General features: G+C 38.2%; 2 protein-coding genes across 2 annotated transcripts; one reads left to right on the forward strand and one right to left on the reverse strand.

The window, feature by feature from the left end:
• Nucleotides 1–266: 266 nt before the first annotated feature.
• Nucleotides 267–13,456, reverse strand: si:ch211-163l21.10 (basal body-orientation factor 1). The gene is made up of 12 exons (XM_060879361.1): nucleotides 13,318–13,456; nucleotides 12,957–13,209; nucleotides 10,721–10,786; nucleotides 8,024–8,167; nucleotides 7,217–7,297; nucleotides 7,012–7,082; nucleotides 5,732–5,876; nucleotides 3,522–3,874; nucleotides 3,139–3,279; nucleotides 1,930–2,034; nucleotides 866–928; nucleotides 267–483 (listed from the first exon to the last, which is right to left on the reverse strand). Exons 1-12 carry the CDS (start codon nucleotides 13,359–13,361, stop codon nucleotides 399–401), a joined length of 1,551 nt encoding a protein of 516 aa, XP_060735344.1. The 5' UTR covers nucleotides 13,362–13,456; the 3' UTR covers nucleotides 267–398.
• Nucleotides 13,457–17,981: 4,525 nt separating this feature from the next.
• entpd5a (ectonucleoside triphosphate diphosphohydrolase 5a) lies at nucleotides 17,982–24,483 on the forward strand. The gene is made up of 13 exons (XM_060879307.1): nucleotides 17,982–18,264; nucleotides 19,015–19,094; nucleotides 19,494–19,637; nucleotides 20,097–20,172; nucleotides 20,907–20,942; nucleotides 21,366–21,454; nucleotides 21,621–21,700; nucleotides 21,796–21,857; nucleotides 21,968–22,069; nucleotides 22,753–22,896; nucleotides 22,999–23,055; nucleotides 23,982–24,097; nucleotides 24,300–24,483. Exons 1-13 carry the CDS (start codon nucleotides 17,982–17,984, stop codon nucleotides 24,381–24,383), a joined length of 1,353 nt encoding a protein of 450 aa, XP_060735290.1. The 3' UTR covers nucleotides 24,384–24,483.
• Nucleotides 24,484–25,831: the final 1,348 nt, after the last annotated feature.

Consider the following 25,831-nt stretch of genomic DNA (forward strand, 5'->3'; position numbering starts at 1 on the left):
AATTATGCACACCTGATATAGGGTGTAGATGTCATTAGACCACACCCCTTCTCATTACAGAGATGCACATCACCAAATATGCTTAATTGGTTGTAGGCTTTCGAGCCTATACAGCTTGGAGTAAGACAACATGCATAAAGAGGATGATGTGGTCAAAATACTCATTTGCCTAATAATTCTGCACTCCCTGTACATTTTACTTATACCATGTAGAATGCAATGCTTCTTTCATTTCATTCACACAGAGAACCAAGCCATTACCGTCCAATAAATACTTCATTCATATGGTTTAGAAATACTGTATCTATAGTAAAGATACTTTCCTCAGTGATTTGTATTTGGCCACATGATTATGTGGTATCATGTGGTAACGTGAACCAGGTTGAAGGTTCTTGGCATTATGGTAGGCCGCTGGGGTTAGAAGTCATATTGGACACGGATGCCTGGGTTATAAAGGTCATTGGAGATTCTTTTTCTCTGACTCTGTATGAAAGACCAAAAGAAAGGGCAGAGTGTTTTAAAATACCGATTAACAAAAAATAATAATAATTTGAAAAATAAAAAAAAGATGAATTTCAAAGATTTTGAGAGCTATATTTAAAATGTTTGTCAAACATTGCTTTGATTTTCAGGGAGACTGGATTAAAACTTTAATTAGAAATGATCTAATCATTTATTCAGATCATATCAACAGCAATATTAGTTTTATATTGCTTAATAAATGTCTTTGCTACATACACTTCTTAAGCACTTGAAATACTGGAGGAAATAAGCTGACTCCTTATGTTCACCCTCATCATTTCATGGCGAGGAGCTTGCAGCCTTTGAAAGAAAGTAAATCAAGTAAAAGGAAGCCTGTACATACTCAGGTTTTCTGTCCTGATCCCTCTCAGAGGATGGTGCCAGCGCAGGAAGCTGCACTGCTCTCCTGCAGGAGGACAGAAAAATGCAAAGATATTTAATGAGATGAAAAGCACTGAAGGGGATGAAGACAGGTGATGTACATGAGTCATGTAATTTCTTAGCGTTAAGGGATACTTTAGGTAAAAATCATACCAGTGTGCTTATCTTGGGTACACCAAGAGCACAAAATGAACCCACATCCCTCTCATAATGTAAACATAAATGCTGGTCCTAATTTCTTTCATTCTAATTATCCATTAGCTACACGTCTGCCTAAGTTCTGTATCTTCTGCTATTTTAAAAAAAGATGTTTCCAGCTGTCTCCAGAGGACCACAAATGCTTCGAATGTGCAAAACAAGCTGCTGGGTGTGCATGAAGAGCTCTGGATCCAGTTGCCTTATACCAAAGACATGCTTCTGTGGCCACTGCAAACTTTTTTTTTTACCCCACAGCCCTCATGCTTCTTCTCTCTCCTGCACAAGCAGGCTTTATACTGTTCAGTCTTTAGTGTGAAACTGAAATAACAGGCTTGATGACACTGTTTTCGTTTTGGGGGTATTTTAACAGTACTTCCAGATCAGTGGTTATGGGTCATAAATTGAAATGGGAGAAGTGGAAATGAGGAAATTGGATGCACATGGCTATGTTTAAAGCCAGAATTTTCTGCAGAGATTGTGAATGGAAACTCCTGTGTGCCTTGGGATTTTTCTGCTGTATTGCAGACAGTTGTGAGTAGCAGTATTATGACAAGATGGCTTGTGGTTGATTACTGCTGGTTTAACTGCTCTACAGTACTCACACTAACAACATGGAACACTATTTACTGTTTGTGCTTTTAGCAGTTCAGATTAGAGGATGAGCTGCATTACTTTGTAAAGAGGCTCCTATCAACCTAAATATCTGGATCATACTGAAAAGACAATATAATCCCTGAACATTTATATTTTATGTCTTTCTGTCATACAAATCTGCTTGAATTTACATAACAATTAATGACAATATGTAAAATATTTAAAAATCTTTACCTGGTTTTCAGGCCATTCATTTTAGCAAAGAGAAGCCGCAGCACTCGCTCCTTCTGCTCCCAGGTTAGATCAGAAATGTCCACTTTTGAGCTCTGCAGGTTGCTCCTGAAAAACAACTTCTTAGTGCTTGTGGATAAACACTGAGTTTTCAGTTTATTAGATACATCATACACCTTCACAATTAGTTCATTCACAATTAGTACACTGTATGACCAAAAGTATGTGAACATCTGACCATCACACTAATGTCTGGCTCTTCCCCAGAATGTTGCCACAAAGTTGGAAGCACAATTGTCTAGAATGGCTTTGTGCAATGTAGCATTACAATTTCCTTTCACTGGAACTAAGGGGCTTAAATATGTTCCAGCATGGCAGTGTACCAAGACATAAAGCAAGATTCATTAAGACATAGTTTGCCAAAGTTGGTGTGGAAGAACATCCTCCACAGAGCTCTGACCTCAACCTCACACCAGGTACAAAGCCTTCACACCTAACTTCAGCCTCAGTGGCTGAATGAGCCATGATCCATCAGCTAGAGAATAAAAACTCCTGGAGGTTACTGTAACAGCAACGTTGGCACTGAATCTGGAATGGGATGTTCAACAAGCGCATATGAGTGTGATGGTCAGGTTTCCATCACACTGTCTCACACTGTCACATGATGAAAGAACTTTGGGCAGATTATTTTTTCTATCCTTAGTTAGTATTCAGTTGATTGGTCTTAAAGTGATCCTACATGCTCAACATGGCTAAATTGCTCATGCTAGGTGTGGCTAGTTTGTTTTTTTTAAACAGCTGCTGTTCTGGGCTTTTCACATGCAACCATTTAAATGGTTCACTAGGAATTGCTCACGGTATACAACAGAACTACCCAATCTTGTGGGTGGGAAAAGCTTGTAAGATCAGAATGGCATGAATTGTGCAAGCCACCATACATGCCACAACCAGCCAAATAACATCCAAAGAAGATTAATGTGCACTACTTCTAATCTGGCATCTTGGTGCATTATTTGGTTGGTGCAATACCATGCCCTGACTCACACTATTTGGTTTAATGTTTTAACAGTCAAATGAAAGCACTGTTCACTAGCACAGTTCTAGATATTTGATTTGTTAAGGGTTTTGAAATATTTAAAATCCATGATGCCCCCTACTGAGGGATTATTGTGGTGCAAAAATATGCTTTTAAAGTGATCTCTTCCAACTCACCATCTTTCAGCCTCTTCCATATCAGTGTAAACATTGTTGGTGCTGTGCGGAGCTTTGTTAAAGGTGCGTATGTGGGGGTACTCCTTCCTCCCTGAACGTGCATCACTCATCCGTTTACGATAAGCCTCCATTGCTTCCTGTCTTTATACACAAGCTTAATGAGCATATACTGAGTTAAGTCTTACACAAATTTGTATATTTAATTTTGTCTAGGTTTAAGCATTAATTCATATACTGAATTTAATTTGTAATCAGGTTTATTAGCAGTAGCACTGCTGATCAATCATTATCTTTTCAAATGAGTCTTATACAATTCACCATGATCTGTTTGATGCATGCATGCGTATTAATTAATTTAAGGTGTCTGTATGTGTTCCCTGTACCTGTAGTGGATCTGGCTGGTTGTGATCTCCTGCTTAACTTGAGCCAGAGCCTCATGGAAGAAGAGCTCAAGCTCGGTGCGCTGCTCCACAATGCTGCGTGCAAGCCGCTTTACTCGGCTCATCTCACGTTCACGCATACTCAGCAGTTTCTGCAGCTTCTCCAGCTCCATCTTGCCAGCCTGAGCGCTAACTACAGCTTGTTCCTGCATGGCCACTTTCTTCTGCTCACAAGTGGTTAAAATGCGGGCCAGCTCCTGCTCCAAACTGGCTACATTGGCCCTCAGCTCAGAGATCTCATTCCGCTGGTCTGCAAGCTGAGCTACATTGTCTGTGATCATTATCTTGCTTGTCTCCTATAAGGACAGTGGGTCAAAATCATTTTCATATGGCATGTTAGAGTCTGATCAAACTTATGTAAAAATGGTTCTCAAGATTTTTGAGACCAAAAGGTTTTGGATTTGGCACTAAGTGCCTTGTTTGGTGGAAACTTTCTTTAGCCTGAAAATAGCCACCATAGTTGTGGAATTATTATCTTGGGGGGATAATTATTTTCATCACTAGAGACTCAGAACCTAGTCAGGGTTGAGGGTAAGATGAGAAGAGTCACAGAGCAATCCTAGAAGAAAGCATGTTCCAATATACAAGAAACCTGCGATTAGGGTAGAGTTTCACCTAACAACAGGACAGCAACTCTGAGAAAGACATTAAATAAATATTGCCAGCTCTTGAAAAAAGAAGTTCAATATCTAACCCAAATAGCTATTAAAATATGGTAAACTGTGCAAAAATACTCAAACAGGCTATGGCATTTAGGTGATGATTGACTGGTATTAATAGCCCAAAGTGTTCCAAGAAAACATTCAGCACACCATCACACCACCACCACTAGCCTGGACTGTTGGCACGCGGCAGATGGGTCCATGGATTCATGCTGTTGGTCTCAAACACTGACCCTATCCTCTGTGGGCTTCAATATCTGAGATTAATCAGACCAGGCTGTTTTTCCAGTCTTAAACTGTCCTGTACTGGTAAGTCTATGCTCACCGCATCATCAGCTTTCTGTTCTTGGCTGACAGAAGTGGAAACTGACTTGCTATTCTGCCGTTGTCGACCATCCGTGTCAACGTTCAGCATGCTGTGCATTCTGAGATGAATTTCTGACCACCACAATTATGCATAGTGGTTACTGTAGCCTTTCAATCAGTTGTACCAACAAGGTGTTTCTGTCCACAGAACTGCTACTAACTGGATGTGTAAACTCAATAAACTGGTGTGTGAAATTCTCTGGAGATCCATCCTGTCTGACATGGTCAAAGTCACTAAGATCACATGTTTCCACCATTCTGAATGGGTAAACATAACCTGAAGCTGAAGCCAGTATCTGCAAAATTTTATGCATTGCAACTGCTGCCACAGGATTGGCTGATTAGATTATTGCAGAACAGTATAATACATTAAGTTTGTGCATAAGCATAAAAATCAAGTATGTGTGTTTATGATGAAGGCATATGTTAATTGCAACCAGAGGGAACACTGCAAGAGGGCTGTGTGTGTGTGTGTGCACTGGGGTCATGGAAAGTGTGCAGCGTGCCAGGCCACAGCGAGACAGGAGACTGGCTCCTCGAGTGGAGGTGAGGAGAAAGAGCCACCGCAAGCAAAGTCAAACATACAGTCCAGTGCAAATAAACGGAGGGGGGGAAATGCTATGTGCAGACATAGCCACCAGAGATCAGGAACTACCACAATAAGAACATGACTAAAAAATCGTTTTGGCTTCTCATTATTTCTGAATGTAGCTCTGCTTCGTTGTCCGTCATTTTTGGCCTCTTTAGGTTATGACCTCTGTAAGAACAGCTTACTAAATAAGTGATATAAATACGTATATATATATATACACTCTGATGACACTAGAAAGGTCTCCAGTCCTCACAAACTGTCAAATATCTCCATTCTCTAAAATAAGAAGACGGTGGTCTGGCATGACAACTTGCATACAGAGCTGTCATTGAGACCTTGGGACGGGGATCCCCACATAGGAAACTGCATGTATTTCTGTGCAGTGTGCTTTTTCTAGATTTATCATTGGGAGGAAACATAGGTTGAGGAGCTAAATATTCAGTGGAGTTTAATATTGCATGCCAAGAAAGCTTAAAACAGTGTGGTGGTTTGTACAATGATGTGTCAGAAATAGACCTCTGTAATGATTGTACCTTATCCAGGATGAGTGAAGCATTCTCCGCTATCAGGGCCTCATTGCTCCTTTTCAGCTCTTCTGCCTCTTTTAAGTGATATCCAAGTGCCTCATTCAAACGCACATTCTCCTTAAACACTGAGCGGGACACGTTATCCAGTTGCCTGTTGAGAATGATCAGAACAGAATAAAGCAGACCTGAGGTTTACCTACACGGCAGTTCATGGACATGAAAATGCTTTACCAGCTTGCAAACTGTACATAAACCTATTACAAAATTAGCACTGAAATACACTATATGGCCAAAGGTTTGTTGACACCTAACCATCACTACCCCATTCAAGATTTTGTTCCCTCTTGGCTTTTAAAATATCCTCCTCTCTTCTGAAAAGGCTTTCCACTACAAGAGCAGTCAAGCATTGATATCGGGCAAGAAGGTCTGGGAGGCTTCTCAGGTTCTTCAACACCAAACTTGGTAAAGCATGTCTTTGTGGAGCTTGGTTTGTATGCAAGGGCACTGTCATGCTGGAACATGTTTTTGTTCCTTAGTTCCAGTGAACGGAATATCAAAAGCATTCTATTAAATTGTGTGCTTCTAACATTCTGGCAACATTTTGGGGAATGTCCAAATATATTTGTGAAGGTCAGGTGTTCACAAACATTTGGACATATGGTGCATGTTTCATCCCCCCTTTCAAACAGTCTGAAAATACTTCAGTCTTCTATAAAACACCAGTATATGCTGATCCAAAAAGGTGTCAAAGAAGTGACCAGATGATGCATAAAATGACTGAAGCACTAAGACATTGGGCTTGTTCTCTTTCTACTTGTGACTCATCTAATTTAATTTGGTTGACCGCAAAGGCTTGGTGGAGTAAAGCAGGTGCAGGATTGTCCATTGGTCTGAAAATCATAAAAAAAAGGAAACTCCTTGGCAGAAAGAGTCACAGCCACAATGCCACATCTAGAAGCAAGATATTAGAATGTTTGCTGCCATGACTTTGGTAAACGAACCAAGCAAAACTAACACAGCTTTTGCTGTGGCCAAAAGAATTGCACTTGTACACACACACACACATGTTCTGACAAGTACACATTCATACACACTGTTTGCAGAACAGAGGATATAATCACTGGCTTAGGTGATGTATACTATCTCTAAGAGAAAAGGTTTGGTGTGGTCATGATAATAACCTTGTTTTTCTACAAAAGTTATTTACTTTCTCTCTCTGTATGATGGAGCTGTTTGAAACTATCCTGTAATTGGAGGAGGGGAGGATGCACAGAGAATACACTCACACAATTGCCTCATTGTGGGCTTTCTCTGCTAGCTGGGCAATTTTCTGCTCCGCTTCCTTTTCCAAACAGACCTAGAGGGATTAAGATAAACAAGTGATTGTTTCAATTCTTTGGGCAGTTTTAAAAAGCTTAGATCTTCTCTGATTCTCCTTTTTTAAGTTCTCTAAACCGACAATGACATTTTCTGCACTTTTTAGATGAATACCTTTTCAATTAAAAATTTATGCTCCATTCTTGCAAGATTCTCCTTGTGTTCACGCTCAGCAATGTACATCCTTTCTTTCATCTAAAAAAAAAAATTAGAAATATGAATTATGTATTAACCCATTTAATGAGCATTAAATGAGTGTATTGTCATTGTACTTTCAATGCTATCAAAATGCAGTCTGTCTAAAGCAAGAAGAGACATGAATATTTATGAATGTTTTTCTTCTTGACAAATCTATTTAAAGGAAAATTCCTCCCTTAACAAATATTTTTCTTTATATTTAACATGAGGTCTCCAATAACATCTTCAATAACAAGTTTTTATTTTCTAATTGATTTATTTTCTAATAAATGTAACTTCTTTGATCCATATGTTGGTCTATTTTATCTTAGGTCGGATATCTACTTTATCCAGAATGCCCCTTGAGTCTGTCTGTTAAAATGCCATGTGTCATTTAATCATTGGTACATCTTTACCTATTGTAGCAGTAACTTATTCCTTAAGTCTGGCATTCTGCCCCATCCCTGAACATAACTCTATACCTGCATAAAAACTAAGCGTCAACCTTCATAATAATAATAATGCCAGCTACCTTTTCAGTTCATAGATAAGCTCAGAGCTGTGTAGTTGTTTATTGCATTTGTTTCTGTCTCTATTATATCTACATTGGATTACATTTCCCATTTTCTAGATATATTCTGCCTACTGTGTATTCATGTATCTGTTAAATCCCCAGTTTAAAAAACCTCAGCAGTTTGTACAAGGAATATACAGAATTGTATTCAGTATACTGTGTAACAGTACAGTGATTAGCTCTTGTTCCATATGAGCTTTCTTTTTGCGGAACTCCTTGATGATCTTGAGCTCCCCTTGAATCATGGAAAAATCTCTGGATCTCTTCTTAAACTTCTCCTCCAGCTCATTAATCTTCACTGTATACTCTGCAACCTGCAATAGCCAATCAAAATGAATGAGTGGTTAGCAGCACAGTGATCTTGATAACAGGGATGGCCTTCGTGTCTTTTTTTAAAAAAAAATTGGCAGCTGCAGATCTAGGAACAGAAGGATGGTTGGTTTTCTGAGAAACATGTATGTACAGCATCACTATGGGAGGGCAGACCCAAACCGCTGAAGTAAGAATTAGAACGCTTGGATTGTCTATGGCTAGTACATGCAAACCAGAGGAGAACATTCTAAGCTGCCCACCGGAAAGATGGCAGCAACTGGAGCTATTCATGGACCACTGAATCCAGGCTGAACCGACAGTTTCAAATCAGGAGTCTGACCTTTTGCCTCATGTCTCGGATGGACCGCATGTTGGTTATGAAGGGCTTAGATTTCAGAATTGCTCAACAATGAGCCTGCCAGGCTTGTGTTGTACAGAATTTATAACTTGCTGCAGCAATGACAATGACAGTGTGGGAAAACTAAAATGGATAGGTGTTATGAAACAACAATGTGACCTTCTACTGAACATGTGAAGTCTATGCCATAGTAACAAACCCAAATGCCCAAATTTTTAACTCTCTGTAAATGTTTTAGAGAGTTTGCATTAGCTCATATAGTACACACTAAAGCACATTACAAAATAAATACACTAGCGGTTTCAAAATAAATATGCACTTTGACACTCATATTTACAATTATTCTATTTGGATAAGTGGTGTCTAGTCTTCAGTAGTCTCTAGTAGTATTTATGACTGGTGAACTCAAAACTGCAATAATCCATGGTGCACCTAGTAAAGATGTCTCCCAGTGTAATTTCTCCTGTTTATCTACGTTTATATAAAACCAATTCCACATCTGCACAATAATCTACGACCAGTATGTCAGTGTTGATAATGTTATTTGCTCCATGAGCAGGAAAGGTGTGGCTAATAGTTATATACTGAATCATCATTATTTTCAAAACATACAGGAAATTTATGATGAGAGTCACAAAACTGAACACAGTAACCAGTACCTTTCACTGTTTTCACTGTAGATTTGTAATTTTGAAGATTTGGAATATTCATTTGAATATGAAAAAAGTCCACGGTCTCTGGTTTATTCCTGAGCTTGAGTTACTGTTTCTGTGTGTGCTGACCCCAGGTCTGTGTGGGTTTTCTCTGTATTTTGCCAGGAGGTTGATTAGCTATATTAAATTGTGGAAATGAGTATCTGAATGTGTGTATACTGTACATGGTGCCCTATGATGGATGAACTGGCCTCCAGTTCAGGGTGTATTCCCACCTCATGCCCACTGTTCCTGGGACAGACTCCAATCCACAATGACCCTGACCAGGGTAAAGCAGTTACATAAGATGAATGAAGAGAAAAAAACAAAAAACCTTTGCTTGCAGGGTGAGTTTTTGTATTTTATACTTCTCCTTTCCTTTTTTAAGCATCAGATTTAATTACAAAAGTAGCAGGGGCAGCTGGAAAAGCATTGATGAAACAAACTTTGGCTGACTGTTTTTCCTTCTGAGCTCAGAGACATGTTAGCCCACTGTTGGGGAAAAAAGCAATAACAACCAAATGGCAGAAGTTTTAACTCTCTGTGACTGATTTAGACAATTTCCATTAGCTAAGTCCATTTTCAACATGAAGTGTTTTATCTTATTGTAGAGTTCCAGTTGTTTGGCAATGAAATCACATCTAACTCCACCACAACAATGTGTTTTCCAGAACAATGCTGCATGGGCAAATGTGACATTACCATAAGTGTCTAAAAAGGGGCATGTTATAACTTTGTCCAGACCAAGCTTTTTTCGGCCTGACACTTATTGGAACCCATTTTTACACGCATGAAGTAAAAGATGGTAAATGGAAAACAGCTGTTGACCAAAGCATTGCATTTCTAACTCTAAATTAAAACATTTCTGAGAGACCGTTGCTGGTGCAAGCGGTAAGCTACTACTTGAAATTATATTTTAAAATCCTTGCAATGTATTCACATTCTGGGATTGGGCTTATAAAAAAGCTTTCATCAACATAATAATAATGTTGAAATTGACATTTGTAATTTGCTACAAACAAACCATAAGACATATAAGGGATGAATAGCTTGGCATATATCTGAACTGGCTGATGCATACCAGTTCACATTTTAATTACAGGCTCCATGATCCCATAGAATGGGGATTACATGACTGCAAATGTTGGGACTCTGTTATAAAGTTTTATGCTTGCTATGTTTTTCCACTATGGACCAAGTAAGCATGGGTATAATTAGAAATAAGAAAATATTTGTTGGGAGAAACACATTTTCTTACATTCTGTGTTTTCCTGTGGGCACAGGGCAGCCCCTTGGCAGGCTGTGCAATTAATAGGTTTTGACACATGATGTATTATTATTGGCAGGATCCGGGCCATAAAAAATTTATTGAGCTGACATTGCTGGTCCCCAAAAATGGCAATTTTTTGATCTGCTGTTATGCTTCTGTATAATGGACTAATTGCACAGCTATTGTTTCATTTAGAGTGAAAAGTTTGGCAGTGTTCCGACCTGTGGATACTTACTAAAAACTCTTTGTCCTCTAGGGCTTTTGATTTCTCAACTTTTAGCTGCTCTTCCAATGCAGCAATCTGTAGGAACAAACAAGTTTGAAGTAAGTAATGTGATACCTGCTACACACTTGGTAGATATCTTCTGACCAAAACCTTCTAAAACCATTTATTAAATTACCTTACCCTATTTATTAGTACTATGTAAGTTTATTAGGTGAGATTTTTTTGTGTTGCAAGGCAATATACACTTTTGGACTTATAACTATGGACTAGTAGTCATCCAAGGATGTGGACCATGGATGCTAGATTACTAATGTTAACTATTTGTTAACTATCATTAAATTCTTTCCAATGTCTATATAAATATTTACACACATTTATACATACACATCATTTACAATAATTGACTTATTTATTAATGTAACATTGACTGTGTTTTTTTAGGTAAATTGCACTAAGGACTGATTTCACTGTACTCAGTATAGTAACAATAAAAGAATCTTGAATCTGTTGAGGATTTCAGGTTTCAACACTTCAACTATAAAGTGAATTTTGTTCTTCAAAACATTTGTGCAAGTTCAGAAAAAAATGTCTATCCTGTTTGTGCCATTTTTTACATAAATTTGAGACAGTGTCAGTCCAACTTGAGATTCTACATAGCTTTTACTTGTTATTCTGTTTAAATCTTTTATTTTTTTAAAGATTCACTTGAAAAACTGCTAAATTACTTACTGATTTGTTGTATTTTTTAACATGGTATTTATTGCTGAGCGCATAAGACTGAGTACACATTGGTAAAGTGCTAGCATGACACATACCATACCAACTATGATAAATCCATGTTTATACCAGCGTGACTATGTTGTAACTGTGGTTTTGAAACCAAGGTTTTAAAACCATGACTGTATTATAGTAAACACAGTTTCCATAGTTTTTGGCATTGTGAAAAAAACATGGAACAATCATGGTTTGCAAAGTTGCAAACCCTTAAGAAACTTATTCATTGTAAAACCAATTTTCTTAAGCGTTACCACTAGCAATCTTAGCATTACCAACATTAACAACTATATAACCTGCCTATTAGTTTCCTAACAACATTAACCACTAGAATGATCTATTACTGTAACTACCACTAGCTTAATTATTGATCACTTGGCTAATATTAGCTAGATCACTAGGAACAAAACAGTATGTACTGCGTTAAATTTAACTCACTGTCTGTATAATGTAAATCATTACTAGACTGCCTTCTACTTCCTTTCAAAACAATCTAATCAGCGAACTGACTCATTTCCATCGGTGTAGTGCTGTAAAAATGTGATGTGTACTGGATAGTTGGACTAAAAAGAATAAAATCTAGATCTGATACACAATTTTTATACGTTGTTTATATAATTATCCAGTAATTAAAATCACACCCTTCAGTGTCACCCAAATGAGGATGAGGTTCCCCTTGAGTCTGGTTCCTCTCAAGGGTTCTACCTTTACCATTCAAGGGAGTTTTTCCTCGCCACAGTCGCCTGAGTCACCTCAGACTTGCTCATTGGAGTTAAACACAAACACATTTAAATATATCTAATATTATTCTTGAATTTTTTTGTATTCTAATAATCTTTATACTATTCTTTATAATAACCTTTTGTTTTATGTTTATGTTCTGTAAAGCTGCTTTGAGACAATATCAATTGTACAAAACGCTATACAAATCAACTTGAATTGAATCGAATCAAATTGAATTAATTTATTTAGCAATAGCTCTGCATTCTCCATGCTCATGTTATTTTTAATGAAAGGTTTGATTACATTTTCCACGTCCATTTTATTTACTTAATGAAAGCCCTACATACCCTTTAATTCGTTTTTTTTTTTTTTATGTATTTGATTTTATTTTTATTAGTTTAAAGTCTGCTGTACACTGTGGCCTAATATTCATGTCACAGACAACAACTGAACATTGTAAAAGGATTGAGTTTTAAATCTGATTAAATGTAAAAGCAAATGAAACTGTGGCAGCCTCGAAAATGATTGTTAAGGTAGCTGTGTAACTGTGATTGTGTGACAATACAAGGGCTTTGTGGATTTTATTCTTTATGAAATGACCCCCCAAGTGATTTGATTTCTCCCTCTACAGAGAGGGCCCTTGTACAGAGGGAGTAGGGCACAGTGATGATGGCTGCAGAATGGAGCACAGCCTCATACGGGTTGCTTCTACACCTTCACCACCTGCTTCTAGCGTTTAGACACTAACCTGTGCTTCTTTCTCGAGTTCTTTCTTTTTCAGAAAAGCAATGATGTCAGTAGTGTCCTTCTCAGCTCTGTACTGCTGGTTTGTAAGCTCTTCATTCGCCCGGGCGAGTCTGCGAGCAGTTTCACGATATTCCACCCGCGATTGTTCTGTTAGCTCCAGCCGAGCTTCCCACAGAGCCGCGTTAGCTTTAGCCTTCTCCGTGTCACATTCCTTATCCGTATTGGAATTCGACTTGTTTTCCTTATTTGTTTTTCTAAACAAATAAGATTGACATGGGGGGAAATAAAGGTAATAGAACAGTTCAGGAAAAGGAAATATATCATAAAAGTGTGATCACGTTCACATTCACATTGTTGCTCACCCTTTCCCTTTCTTTCCTCCCTTCTTCGTTTTTTTCTTCGGCATACTTTTGAAAAACAGCTTTAGTTTAAACAGTAAACAGTATAAGCTACACAGCACTTCTCAGTTCCTCTGCCTTGTTTAGAGCTGTTACCATAGAGACGGTCAGGGCTGGAGGCATAAACCTGATCTCTATCCATCTTGGGGATTGTGTCAAGGAATGCTTCTACAAACAAACTTAAACCAAGATTAAAATAGTTCAATTATTAAAATGATATGCACATAATATTCCACTCACTCCAAATGTAACTGATCAGGACTGTAGTTTTGAGATGAAGTGGTCTGTCCATGACTAGGACAAAGCTGTTACTGAAGTTGAAGGACAGAATTATTCAAGTGAATCATTAAAGAAATTAAATATTTAAACAGCTTAACAAATGAAAGCTGTGTAGAATATCAGGTTGGACCAACACTGTCTCAAATTTACCTGCACTTAAATAATGTCATGCAGAACTGCAGATGTGCGTCAGGAGAATAAGAATCGATTTAAATGCTTCTGGGGCAGAGATCTTGGATCTTGCAGCTTAAATGATAAACCTATAGCAATGGAATTATTTCTGTCATTCTTATTTACATCGCTCTCAACTCTACTTTATTTATATAGCACATATAAACACATATTGTTGACCTAAGTTGACCAAAATCTTTCAAAATTAGGAAACTAGTAGATAGTAAAATGACAAAAATGATCAACACACACACATTGAAAACATATATAAATGACATTTATATGTCTCTATATGACATGTCTCTGATGTGCTGGTTGTGATTTTGAAAGTAATTTTTGAAGAATGTTTCATTGGAAAAAGTCACTTGCCACATTTTGGACTGGAATAAGATGCTCATACAACCAAGCTGGGTGAATCTCCTATCAATGTCTTGAGAGGAACTCTGCTCGGGCAAGTGATAGAATGAGACCTACAGTATAAGGAATGATTACAGAAACTGTGGACTAGCCACAGAGGTTAAAACAAACTTGCAGTTGATTTAGCATTCTCAGAAAGCCAAGCCCTCTAAAATACAATATATACTTTGGGCCGAATACCGCTTTGAATTCGTCCAGCAGAACCCGCCAGGCCTCACATGCCTGCACTCAAACCGACCAGTCTCTCAGCTACTTGATAATCTGTGCCTGTGCTCATTTCTGATGTAACTGGAAGATGTCCAGATAACATTCCACAAGAAGAAAAAGCTCAACGAACATGTGGCAAAATGTTTGGGTGGAACTACTGTAAATGTATCGAGGTAGTAGCTTCAGCACCATGTCTGCCATTAGGCAACTAAATTTAAAGCTAATTGCTATGATAGATGAAAGTGACCCATCCCCCAGCCCAGTCGCCCTATAGACATAACTGCGAACATTTTCAAGCTGTCATTATCACCAAAATTGTAATTACAAGGTTTTGGTCACTTCGATGGGAGTTTTGTGGGCAGGACACCCACAAACTTGGCATTTCTGTGGCTGCGTATGTAGTATATTTATAATGCATTTCTGCCTCGTGAAGGATCAACTTATATGTGCTGTTTCAAGGATTGTTTCTCAATTTGAATCAAAGATGTACAGTAATATATAATGACCCATAATTTATCAGGGCTTCATTCCAATGTGAACATTACATATGCACACATTTTTTTGGGAGGTTGAAAGAACATTGTTTGTAATTTGATTCTTTAGAGTGATCTTTGACTATTTTTGTGACAGCAGTGATGTGGCTAAGTAAAATCTATAATCTGTAATCTGTGTGCATGATAAAACATCAAGGTTATGATTTACTTACTACAATACCTTCAGTTAGCAAATCTAAATTTAGTGACACTGAAACATTACAAATGTCTTTTCAAGCCAGCAGTTTTATTAAAAAAGTTCTGCTCATTGGATTGCTAAAATGTTTTTCCTCCACCATGCTCTTTCTACCATTTTCCTTCTGACTGAGTCACATTTTTATATTTAAAGTAGTGTTCCATTGTTTTTTTTTTCTGTAATGCAGATTACAGGATGCTTTTAGCAACAAATTTTTTTTAATTATAATTTTTTCACAGTGGCAAAATCTTTGTAAGTCTGTAATGCCGAAATGGGTTTTCAAACTTGTCAGGCTTTATTTCTATCATTCCAGCTCATTTTTCATCACATCAGTTAGATAATGTGTAGTAATTCCCTTGCGTCACTGTAAACACAATTTAAACACAATTTAAGATGTGAGGATCCACAAAATGCTTTGTCAGTAATTGTCTGCAGTTATGTGAACACATAATTACAACGATGCTTCTCAGTAAGCTTGTGTTAGAAAACAAGGTGAGTGTACAGTCTGGTATGACACTGTAAATTTGAATGCTTACATAATTCTCATAGCCATGAGAACTGCACGGGATTCTTTGTGGATCAGGCAGAATAGACAGGATATAATGGCTTTGTTCAAGAGAGTGTGAGGACATTTTCATGACACTCAAGTGTTAGTCAGCCACTTATTAAATTAGCTCATAGGGCTCGGTGATGTTACTATGGCATGACCAGGAGTGTCCTTTTTAAATTGTCAGAAGTCAATGAGAGGTCCAGCACATGCATGCTTGGCAAAGGAGAAAAGACCATAATGGGGTACCACAGAAGTTTAAAAAAGTAGTGAAAGAGGAAAGAAAATGTTATATTTTTAGTTCAAAATTACAACGTTGGAACAGTTGCCCTGCTCAAGCCCAGTGGCTCAGGACAGGAATGGCATGATGGGAGTGCAAACAGTGCCAAACTCCACCTTTGCTCCCCCCACTTTTCTTCCTTTTCTGGCCTTTTCATGGCACTCCTCCCAGCTCAGAATGTTAAAACACCAGCCTGGGATCCTCCTCAGACCATTCCAGCTCTTCCCTCAGTCAGTGCTCACATCACAGCAGTGATGAGAGCCGATCTGAAGCCGCACTGTGTGGTGAACCACGTTCATTTGTTGCAAGGAAGAAAAGAGGAAGCTCGCGGTGGCCCAACTTCTTCTTAGCTGAATTATGTACAATCTCCACAATACAGTTCCTTTAACAGTGAATGTGGCTCCTGCCTGGGCAGAGGAATTTCATGTTAACAGGGTGGAGAAAAACCCACAGTTCAGATGAGATCTTCATCTGTAGCTGTTTCTGCATGCAATTGTCCTGTGTCTGCACATGCTCAGTGCAAATGAAGAAAAATTCTTATGAGAACTGCAAGGATGTTTAAAACTGTTCTTTTTTCCAGCCATAACACCCACCTAAAGAGGAGAGTCTAACCACTCATAGTTCTCATGCTTCTTTTTAAGCAAGCCTGTAGATATTTTCTCCTCTAGCTGAAAATCCTGTGGTCGTTGAAGCAATGAGTGGGAGTTAAATGATTTTTCGCATGCTTTTTACTGCTTACACCAGTTTAATGCTTAAGCAGTGTTCATGCACCGGTTCACTTTGTGAAAATCACAGTTATGAATTTAGTCATTTACGCAAAACACAGAGTTAGAACTTCTGACAGTTCACTCGGTATAGAATCTTCTCACACTTGATTTTCAGGAAAGGCAGTAAACAACATGCACACAGTCTGCAAAATATCAGGTGATTGTAAATGACAAAACAATACAAATAATTCCCATTTCCCATAAATATTCACAACCATGCATACATCTGTCCGAGACGGGTTGTTTTAATGATTACCCAGCATATTTCATCCTGGTTTTAAAGCCACACAATGAATTAGATAATGTCTACATTTCTTTGTTCTTCCTTAATAAAAATAAACAGGGACAGAAAAAGGGCACATTAAGAGGTTATGAGCTGAGAAATGCAAATTAATTATGTCTTAAATAGCTGTTCCTTCAGACATTTATGATTCTTTAGTAGATGATTTATGATATTTGTACTAAGGAAAAAAGTGAAGAAAAAAAATTAACTTTGAAGGAAAGGAAGAAAGTAGACTTAAAGTTATTGGAAGTTTGCAAGCGAACAGAGAAATGGTTGTCAACAGAGATAGCAGTTAAATCCCAAGACTGGCTGCAAGTAGTAAGTTAAACTATAGGTCTTAATTAAGTACAGCCATAAAAGTATATTTTAAGAAAACTGCTTCTAGTCTTAATAGTCTGACCTGTTTTGAAATCCTAATATATAATTTTTAGTTTTACTGGAATCTTTTTAGCTGCATTTATGCTTCTGCAGATGAGGATACCATGGGTTGGTACATCTATTTAGGAGAAATAAATTGTGCTGTGTAGCAGGTATTCCACAAGAGGGTTTTTTAGGGAGGGGAAGAAGATGGTGGGGGATGGCTCCTGGAGGACTTGAGATGGCGAGTCTCAGGATTGGTGGATGGCTTTGCTTGGCATGGCCCCCTGCCAAGCCCTTATGTCTTTATATACAGTTAACAGGAGACCATCCAGTCCCGAGTGTGTTTCTGTCTTCACCCCCCTTTTACTATCTATCTCTTCTACTGCTTTTCTCTTCTCTTAAGCTGCTCACCTCATCTGCTGACCTTCATCTGTATTTGCATACTCCTCAGCTTCCTTCTCCACAAGAACAATCCTCAAAAATCTCCAAACGCTTTCCTCCTTTTGGAAGCAGCTAAAAGATATTAGAACAAATTTAGAAGAAACACATCTCCAGTTGTTGATAGTGCTGCTGTGTGAGAGAAAAACCATGGCACAGCAGATATTTCTTCTGTCGGTGGTGTCCATGTGGCTTTTGGCTGGGTACTTCATAGCTGAAGCAACATACTACAACCACCCCCTGTACAACCGCCATTTGTACAATTACCGCCACCGCATATTCAACCACCATGCAAACATGGACAATCTACTGCCTCCAGAGGTACCAGCAGAGGTGGAGGTACCAAAACCTCGCACCTTTCATGGGATCATGTTCGACGCCGGCAGCTCTGGCACCCGCATCCACATATTTAAGTTTATTCAGAAGGACCCAGGTGAGTTCTTATTCTCTCCATTCCCTTGCATCTCTGCTAGTAAGTCCATACAGAACATCTGAACCTAGTAGGAGGTAAGAACCTTTCAGTATTGTGCAGTGGCTCCATCGCTCCAGTCCATCGTCACCTCAATTTTCAGGACAATATTAAAGCATGAACTCAGAATGAGCCTGTGTAGTCCTGCCTTGTAAACTCGGTTGACTCCCCTCTCTCTCTCCCTCTCCCTCTCTCTCTCTCTCTCTCTCTCTCTCTAGCACTGTTTCAATCTTTTGCTTACTCTCTCCTGCACTCACAAGCCTAGCGCTTTCTCTCTTCAGTGTCTGAGTTTGCTGCGGGATTATTCACTGTGAGGTGCTAAGGCAAATAGAAACATTTGTGTGGGAAGAAAAAGAGAGCTTTGCAGGCGGAGAATGTGTGCGTGTGTGTGTGTGTGTGTGAGAGAGAGAGAGAGAGAGAGAGAGTTTGCAAGTACCAGTTTGCAGTTTTGAGTTTTTCAGTCATCAATGGTAGTAGTCATTTTAAAAAATTTTCACGTTGAGACATAGCATCATCCACAATGATGTAAACTTTGAATCCGAAGGAACTGGTAATTTGTCTGTCTGGAAAAAAACTTTGTGGTCACTATTTTATAGTTACAATAGCCTTTTGCAAAGTACACAGTGGCCAAAAGTCTAAGCACAAGCAAAATTGGTTTATATGACTTGAAGTCAATTGATTCATCTGTCTTCTATCTCTGTGTGTCTTTGACAGCTGGGCTGCCGGTGCTTGACAATGAAATGTATAATGCAGTGAAGCCTGGACTGTCAGCATATGGAGAAAATCCTGAAGAGGTAATCCTATATCATTATTTTTATTGTATTTTCTCTTCTATTACTAATAGACCTCATTTTTTCCATCACAGTTTTAACTTAAATTCCAGCTGATTCCAGACCATTTTTGTTTGTGTTGTTTCCATTGATGGATCACTTGATGAGAAGATGGTCATTAGTGGAATTTGGATTCCACCAAAGTATAGTTTCATGCTGTGACAGCACAGTTATTTTAATAGTGAAATATTCTTTTCCAAACAGAATGCAACAGGCTGATTTGCCTCATGCCAGTAATTATTCTTCCCCCATTTCCATACTTCCATATATCTTTATATGTTTATATGTCTTTGCAGCTAATAGAATTTTTTGTCATTTGCTTCATGGTCAGTGTATTTACCTTGGTGAAATTGTCTGTTTCAGGGAGGAGAGACCATTAGACAGCTGCTGAAAGTGGCTAAAAAGACAATCCCCAAGGATGAATGGTGGCAGACCCCTGTATTATTGAAAGCCACTGCTGGCTTGCGGCTGATGCCCAAAGAGAAAGCTCAAGCTCTGTTGGATGAGGTGAAGCTCTCTTTTTCACTGCCTTGAGTTTTTTCCCTCATCGCTCCTCTCCTTAAACAGTTTGGTGGAGAAACCAACTACTCCGCCAAAGACAGGGAGATGTTAACCACATTGTGTGTGTGATGGGAGAAAAAGAGAGAAAAAAGGACTAGAAGTTGCTATTGCATAAAAACAGCTGTTTTGAGGCTGTCTGGAACATTGGGCTAAACTGGCTTTTGAATTATTTTACCAACACAGCAACCACAGACACGGTTTAAATTGCCTTAGTTACAGACAATTTCAATAGATTCAGTGCATTTCCTGCAGAAAAAAGGATTTGGCATGAGGTTTAGATTTTTTGTTTTCATACTTATACAGCGTTAATGTCAATAAACTGCAATCGTTTGATATTAAATTTCTTTCCTACAGCAGTTATATTGTGTTAACATTTTTACTCAAATTCAATTCTTATGTTTGCAGGTGAAACACGTACTTGATGAATCTCCTTTCTATGTGCCAAGCAACAGTGTCAGCATCATGAATGGCACAAATGAAGGTATTAAAGCTTCATTTTTCACTGATTTTAACATTTAGGCATTATTTTCTTAGAATTTCCTCCAACATAATGAAAGCCACTTCATGGCCATATTCTTTGCTGTTGAAACCTTTTTGAATTTCCTTTCATCCTCCCACATGTATTGTTAAATCATTTTTATTTATTTAGCTTTACACATTTTTTGTTATTGCAAGCTCAGATGTACAAGTCATTACCTGCTTTTATGAGTCGTGAGTAATATCACATCTCAGACATGTCTGAGTACCTGGGCTGAACCCTGATGGCCAAGAAATCAGGACACTCTATGAAATAACATTTGACCTTAATGCAGAAACATGCAGTGCATGTACTTAAAATCTGTCTGAGCTATCTGGCAGAGCTTAAAACCACTAATAGCAGGTGGCAAAGTTATGGCAATGACTCAGTGGTGGCCCCGTATCCCAAAGTAGGGCGTAGGCTGCCAGAATACAGAAATCATACCTTGGTAACTTCAAATTCAAAGTAATAAACTGTTACTGCTTTCTCAAAATGAATACTTATAGAGGATTATTTACAGCAGTTCATAATATAAAACACTGTTCTTGTATAATATTCATGTTTAAAGCTGATTCTTGTTTAGTATAATAAATGTGGTGAAACTATTGGTGCTATAACAAGTGTTATCTGCCCTGATTACTGATTAAACAGCAACGGTATATATTGTGATCTCATGGATTGTTTCTTTTGCTTTACAGGAGTGCTGGCTTGGGTTACAGTGAATTTCCTGACAGGTTGAGTATTGCTCATGTTTTGCTAAAGTGGTGTCAGTGGTGTATGCTGGTTGGTAGTCTGTGGTCAATGTGCAGTCTCACTGAATTTTTTAGAGTGATAAAATAATGGAGTCTCCTTTAAGCTGCACTGTCCATGACTCAGCTATCCTTCTTTCTGCCTCTGACAGCCACAGTTCTTACTGTGGGGAGAACTTCCATAGAACAGGAGTGATTTACATATAAAGGCCCATAAACCTTTACTTATTATCACCTAACTATTTCTAATATGTCTTTATTGTCCGCTTTACACATGGTGAGCTCTTGTGTTGTTGCATTAGTCCTAAGTGAATAGTATTAAAGGTCATGATAAACTCTACTTCTGCCTTTAATCTGCAATTTAAAATGGTAAGTTTTATAGAATTTTCTCATACTTTTGTGTTATAGGTCACTTGTATGCCAATACCAGAAGAACTGTAGGAATATTGGATCTGGGTGGAGGTTCAACCCAAATCACATTTCTCCCAAAATCAAAGGTATATGTATATACATGATTAGCAGATGTTGTCAGATATACTGTACTATCTATCTATCTATCTATCTATCTATCTATCTATCTATCTATCTATCTATCTATCTATCTATCTATCTATCTATCTATCTATCTATCGAACCTCATATTTATTTTTCTTTCTGCTGCAGAAAACGGTGCAGAATGCTCCTCATGATTACATTGCACATATGGACATGTTCAACACCACCTACGAGCTTTACACCCACAGGTATTTTACCAGATCAAAACTTGTTCCATATTGTACTCATACAATAATTATAATTGCAAAATTCATCTCTATACCAAACTTCTTTCCTTATGTAGTTACCTTGGAAATGGACTTTTTGTATCCCGACTAGCAACTCTTGGTGCACTTGGAGCAGATGGTAACGGTTCCTGATGTTCCTTTAGAAAATCGACACACGTATATTTAAACATTGATATTTATGGTTTCTGCTGATGGTTAAAACACTGTACCAAACTTTGTATCCACCAGGTCTTGACTACAAGGTTTTCACAAGTTCTTGCCTACCTAAGAAGTTCAAAGACGATTGGACCTTTGGTGGGATCACCTACAAAGTCAGTGGAATTCCAGATGGTAAGAGCTTAACAAGCAACCTATTCTCCACCCACCCCCCCACCACAATTTCCACGACAGAACAAAATAATCAATGTCAATCCCAGTCTCAGAAATGATAATATAATTATCAAATTCCAAAAATGTTCTTGATATGAGTAACCCATTACACAAGGCTTGAGCAAACTGAGTTTGAGACATTAATTTGACAGCACTTTAGAGAGGGTGTAATTGTGTAATTGTGGAGGCAAACATCATATTCAGGGTTTTGCCAGTTCCGTGTAATTGTCCACCTCTCAGCATTTGAACAATAATAATACTGCAAACATTGTAGTTAAGTGAAGAGAAAATTGTTAGTTTAGTTCTCAAATGATATAACACTCCCTTACCACACTCATGTAGCCAAAAGATACTGGTTAGGTCACGTGTTTGGTATTTTACATTTTACATAGCTTGCAGCTTTATCATGACCACTCCCAATTTTGTAATATGAAATCACTAACAAACTTGACTTCTGCTTAATTATGCTTAATTATGTAGCGTGTCTATTTTTAGCTTCTGAGCTAAAATCTAACATCATACTAGAGGATTATATTGTGCATTTAACAATATAAAATGTACCTATTGAACGGTCTGAATAATGCATCGTCTAAGTAATGGGTCAGTTAAAAAATGCATCACATCTCTGGATCTTGCCTCAACAGGTTATGCAGGATATAAACTGTGCTACCATGAACTGATGCGTGTGGTGAAAGGGATCATACACCAGCCCTATGAAGTCAAAGGAAACAGTGTCTTCTATGCCTTCTCTTATTACTATGACAGGGCTGTGGAATCTGGCCTTATCGGTAATAGACTGCTACTTTTGTTTATTTAGTCTAAAGTATTAATGGTCAGAATTTTAAAAGATTTTCTCTAGCTGATTTGTTCCTTTTCTGTCTCTCTCATAGATGGTTCCAGAGGCGGTGCTGTGGAGGTCAGAGATTTCAAGAAGAAAGCCAAGGAAGGTAAGGCGCCAGCCTTTGGAAGTTTTCCTTTCCTCCCAGGCACAGTCAGGTCAAAGCCTTACCGTACACACTGTACAAATATAAACTCTCAGTGCTTATTTGAATTTGAGACTCCCGACAATCGCACAACCTTCACAAAATGACAGCCTCGCCACCACATAAACACACCCTGTCCCGCTCCCACACAAATACCTGACCCTGTGTGTTCTACTACCTCTGTATCTACTCAGCCCACTAACCTGGCACATTTTAGTGCCCTCCAAATAACGGCCCAGCTATCGTAATGCACATGCTACTGCAAACAGTGGCATGTTGACTATTGCATGATGGTCAGCCTTCCAAAGAAGTGCCTGACGCTTGAGGTGCTTGATTTATAGCCTTTGGCTTATTACCCAGATTCTGTCAAATAATAAATATCACTGAAGTGCCAGATTTATCTTCAGTGTAGATGAGTAGGGCATTTTATGTAAGGCTTTTATTTGTGTAGTGAGAACACCGTTACGTTGTCTTGAGCTACTTTTGGCATGTGATGGCCTCCTCCTTCTCCTCCACTTTGACTGTCATGCACTAGTTGCAGGATGCACAACAAGAAGAGCTGTGACTTAATGATGTGCCTCATACACTTGGCAACCTGTCACAACTTGGCTCTTGTGGCTTGCCACCTCTTTATAACATGCGCAACCTAAGCCATGAAACAATCTATCTGACACCTCAGCTCTAGAAAAATGGTCATTTCGCGGTATTGTGGCAGACAGGCAAACATGACTTACATTAATATTTTGGTGTGTTGTGTAATTCTTCTCAATCACTTACGCTGATTGAAGGGTGTGGGGTTTTCTAAAAGTTGTTTTAGCATTTTTGTTTTCTATGATTAATCCATTGACAAATATAAAACCTATTCTTTTTTTTTTTAATCTTTTGTTAAGTTTGCAACAAGATGACTAAATACCGTCCCATCAGCCCTTACTTGTGCATGGACATGACCTACATCACTGTCCTTCTGAAAGAGGGATTTGGCTTTAAGGACAACACTGTTCTGCAGGTGAGCATTTCTCTGTAGGGTGTTTATGATGGCACAGTGACTTTCTTACTGTATACCAATGCCAAATTAGAGGGTAATTTAAGTGTAGTGGTGAGTTGGCAGAAATGGATAAAGCATATTTCTGTTTCTGATTTATGAATGCCAGTACAATATGGCAGTTTATTGATAATTCGTACGTCTTTTGTCTGTTTATCTCCTACAGCTTGCTAAAAAGGTGAACAATGTTGAAACAAGCTGGGCTTTAGGAGCCACTTTCGATTACCTTCACAACCTGAACATTCACTAAAGCCTGTAGACTTTTTGGTGCCACTGGGTGAGTAAACATAGGGTCGGAGTGAGGAACCTCGCCTACGCCTCACTCTCCTCACCGTTACAAGCAGCCCTGCACTGTAGCCACGCTCGTCTCCCTCCCTTCCAGTCAAACAGCCAAAGTTCTTTCCGCAACCAAATGACCTGTATTTCTGTAAAAATGGCCAGGCCAACCTCATATTCCTACTGTATGCTTAACCCAGGATTGGTTTATTTTTGTAACTTGGGAGTTTACATTTTTTTTTCCTGCTTTCGTCTCACCTGAGGCGCTGCCTGTCTATTTTGGCAGTCTTTGAGTTTGTGATGGGTAGTGAGATTTAATACAACCATTCACAGCTTTTTAAGGACCTCGCCTTGTGCTGTGTGCAGAAATATTTTGGTAGGGTGGGAGGGTGTATAATTTTATTATGGAAATTAATTAGAAATCCAGTTCAGTTTCTGGTAATCATGTATTTACGCACACACAAAAAAACTTTTTAATTATAGTGAAGTAAAAAATTCTAAAGCCTCTCACAACACAATTTAGTTGAAGCAGTTTATTTACTGATGGTGATGCTTCTGGATTTTTGGTGGAAAACAGGTGAAGATGAATACAAGAGTAAATCATCTCATCACTGAATTGGGTCAAGTGCATGAATGCTGTTGTATGAAGTTATGTACGTGTGTATTTATGTATGTCTGTTTGTATGTTGAGAAGCTTAACCTTTAATGTTGGACTGGAATGTCTAGTGCTTCAACAGAATTCATGCAGATATTTTGGACATACCTACAACCTCGAGATTTGTACTGATTTGTCTACTCATATGAACTCAGGACTCTACCTAAATTACCCAGTCTATCTGTCTAGTGATGTTAGAACACTGTTTGCATTAGCCACATTACAGGTACCCTGGCATAGAACATCAAAATATCTGTGGGATCATCATGGGAACAACAACAAAAGGCTTTTGGCTCAATGCATTTAATGCAAAGTATCATTTGTGAATTATTGTATAAATATTTATTACATATATATATAGTTACCTAAATGCACAACAGTGCATATTCAACATTGTTACTTTATTTGTATGTATTCTGTTCATACTTTAACATGCCTACATGTATATACACAATACACCCCATTGTATATATCAATGAACTATCAATAAGATTATTATTCATCATTTTGTGTGTTACAGAAATAAATGATGTGATAATGTGCACAAGTTCTATGAAAAATGTTAATGACTAGCCTTATATTCACTGACAAATACAGCTATAAATATGCTTCAAACTGTTTTGGTCATTGTTGATTATGTACCATGTGAATAAAAAAAAATAAACATTGTATAAGACTCCTAAACATCATGACGTGGTATATTTGTAGATTGTTCTTTAAAAAATGGACTGTTGAGATTCTCATTCTGTTGAGATTCAGATAGAGTG

This window comes from Tachysurus vachellii, chromosome 10, assembly GCF_030014155.1.
Source record: "Tachysurus vachellii isolate PV-2020 chromosome 10, HZAU_Pvac_v1, whole genome shotgun sequence".
NCBI lineage: Eukaryota > Metazoa > Chordata > Actinopteri > Siluriformes > Bagridae > Tachysurus > Tachysurus vachellii.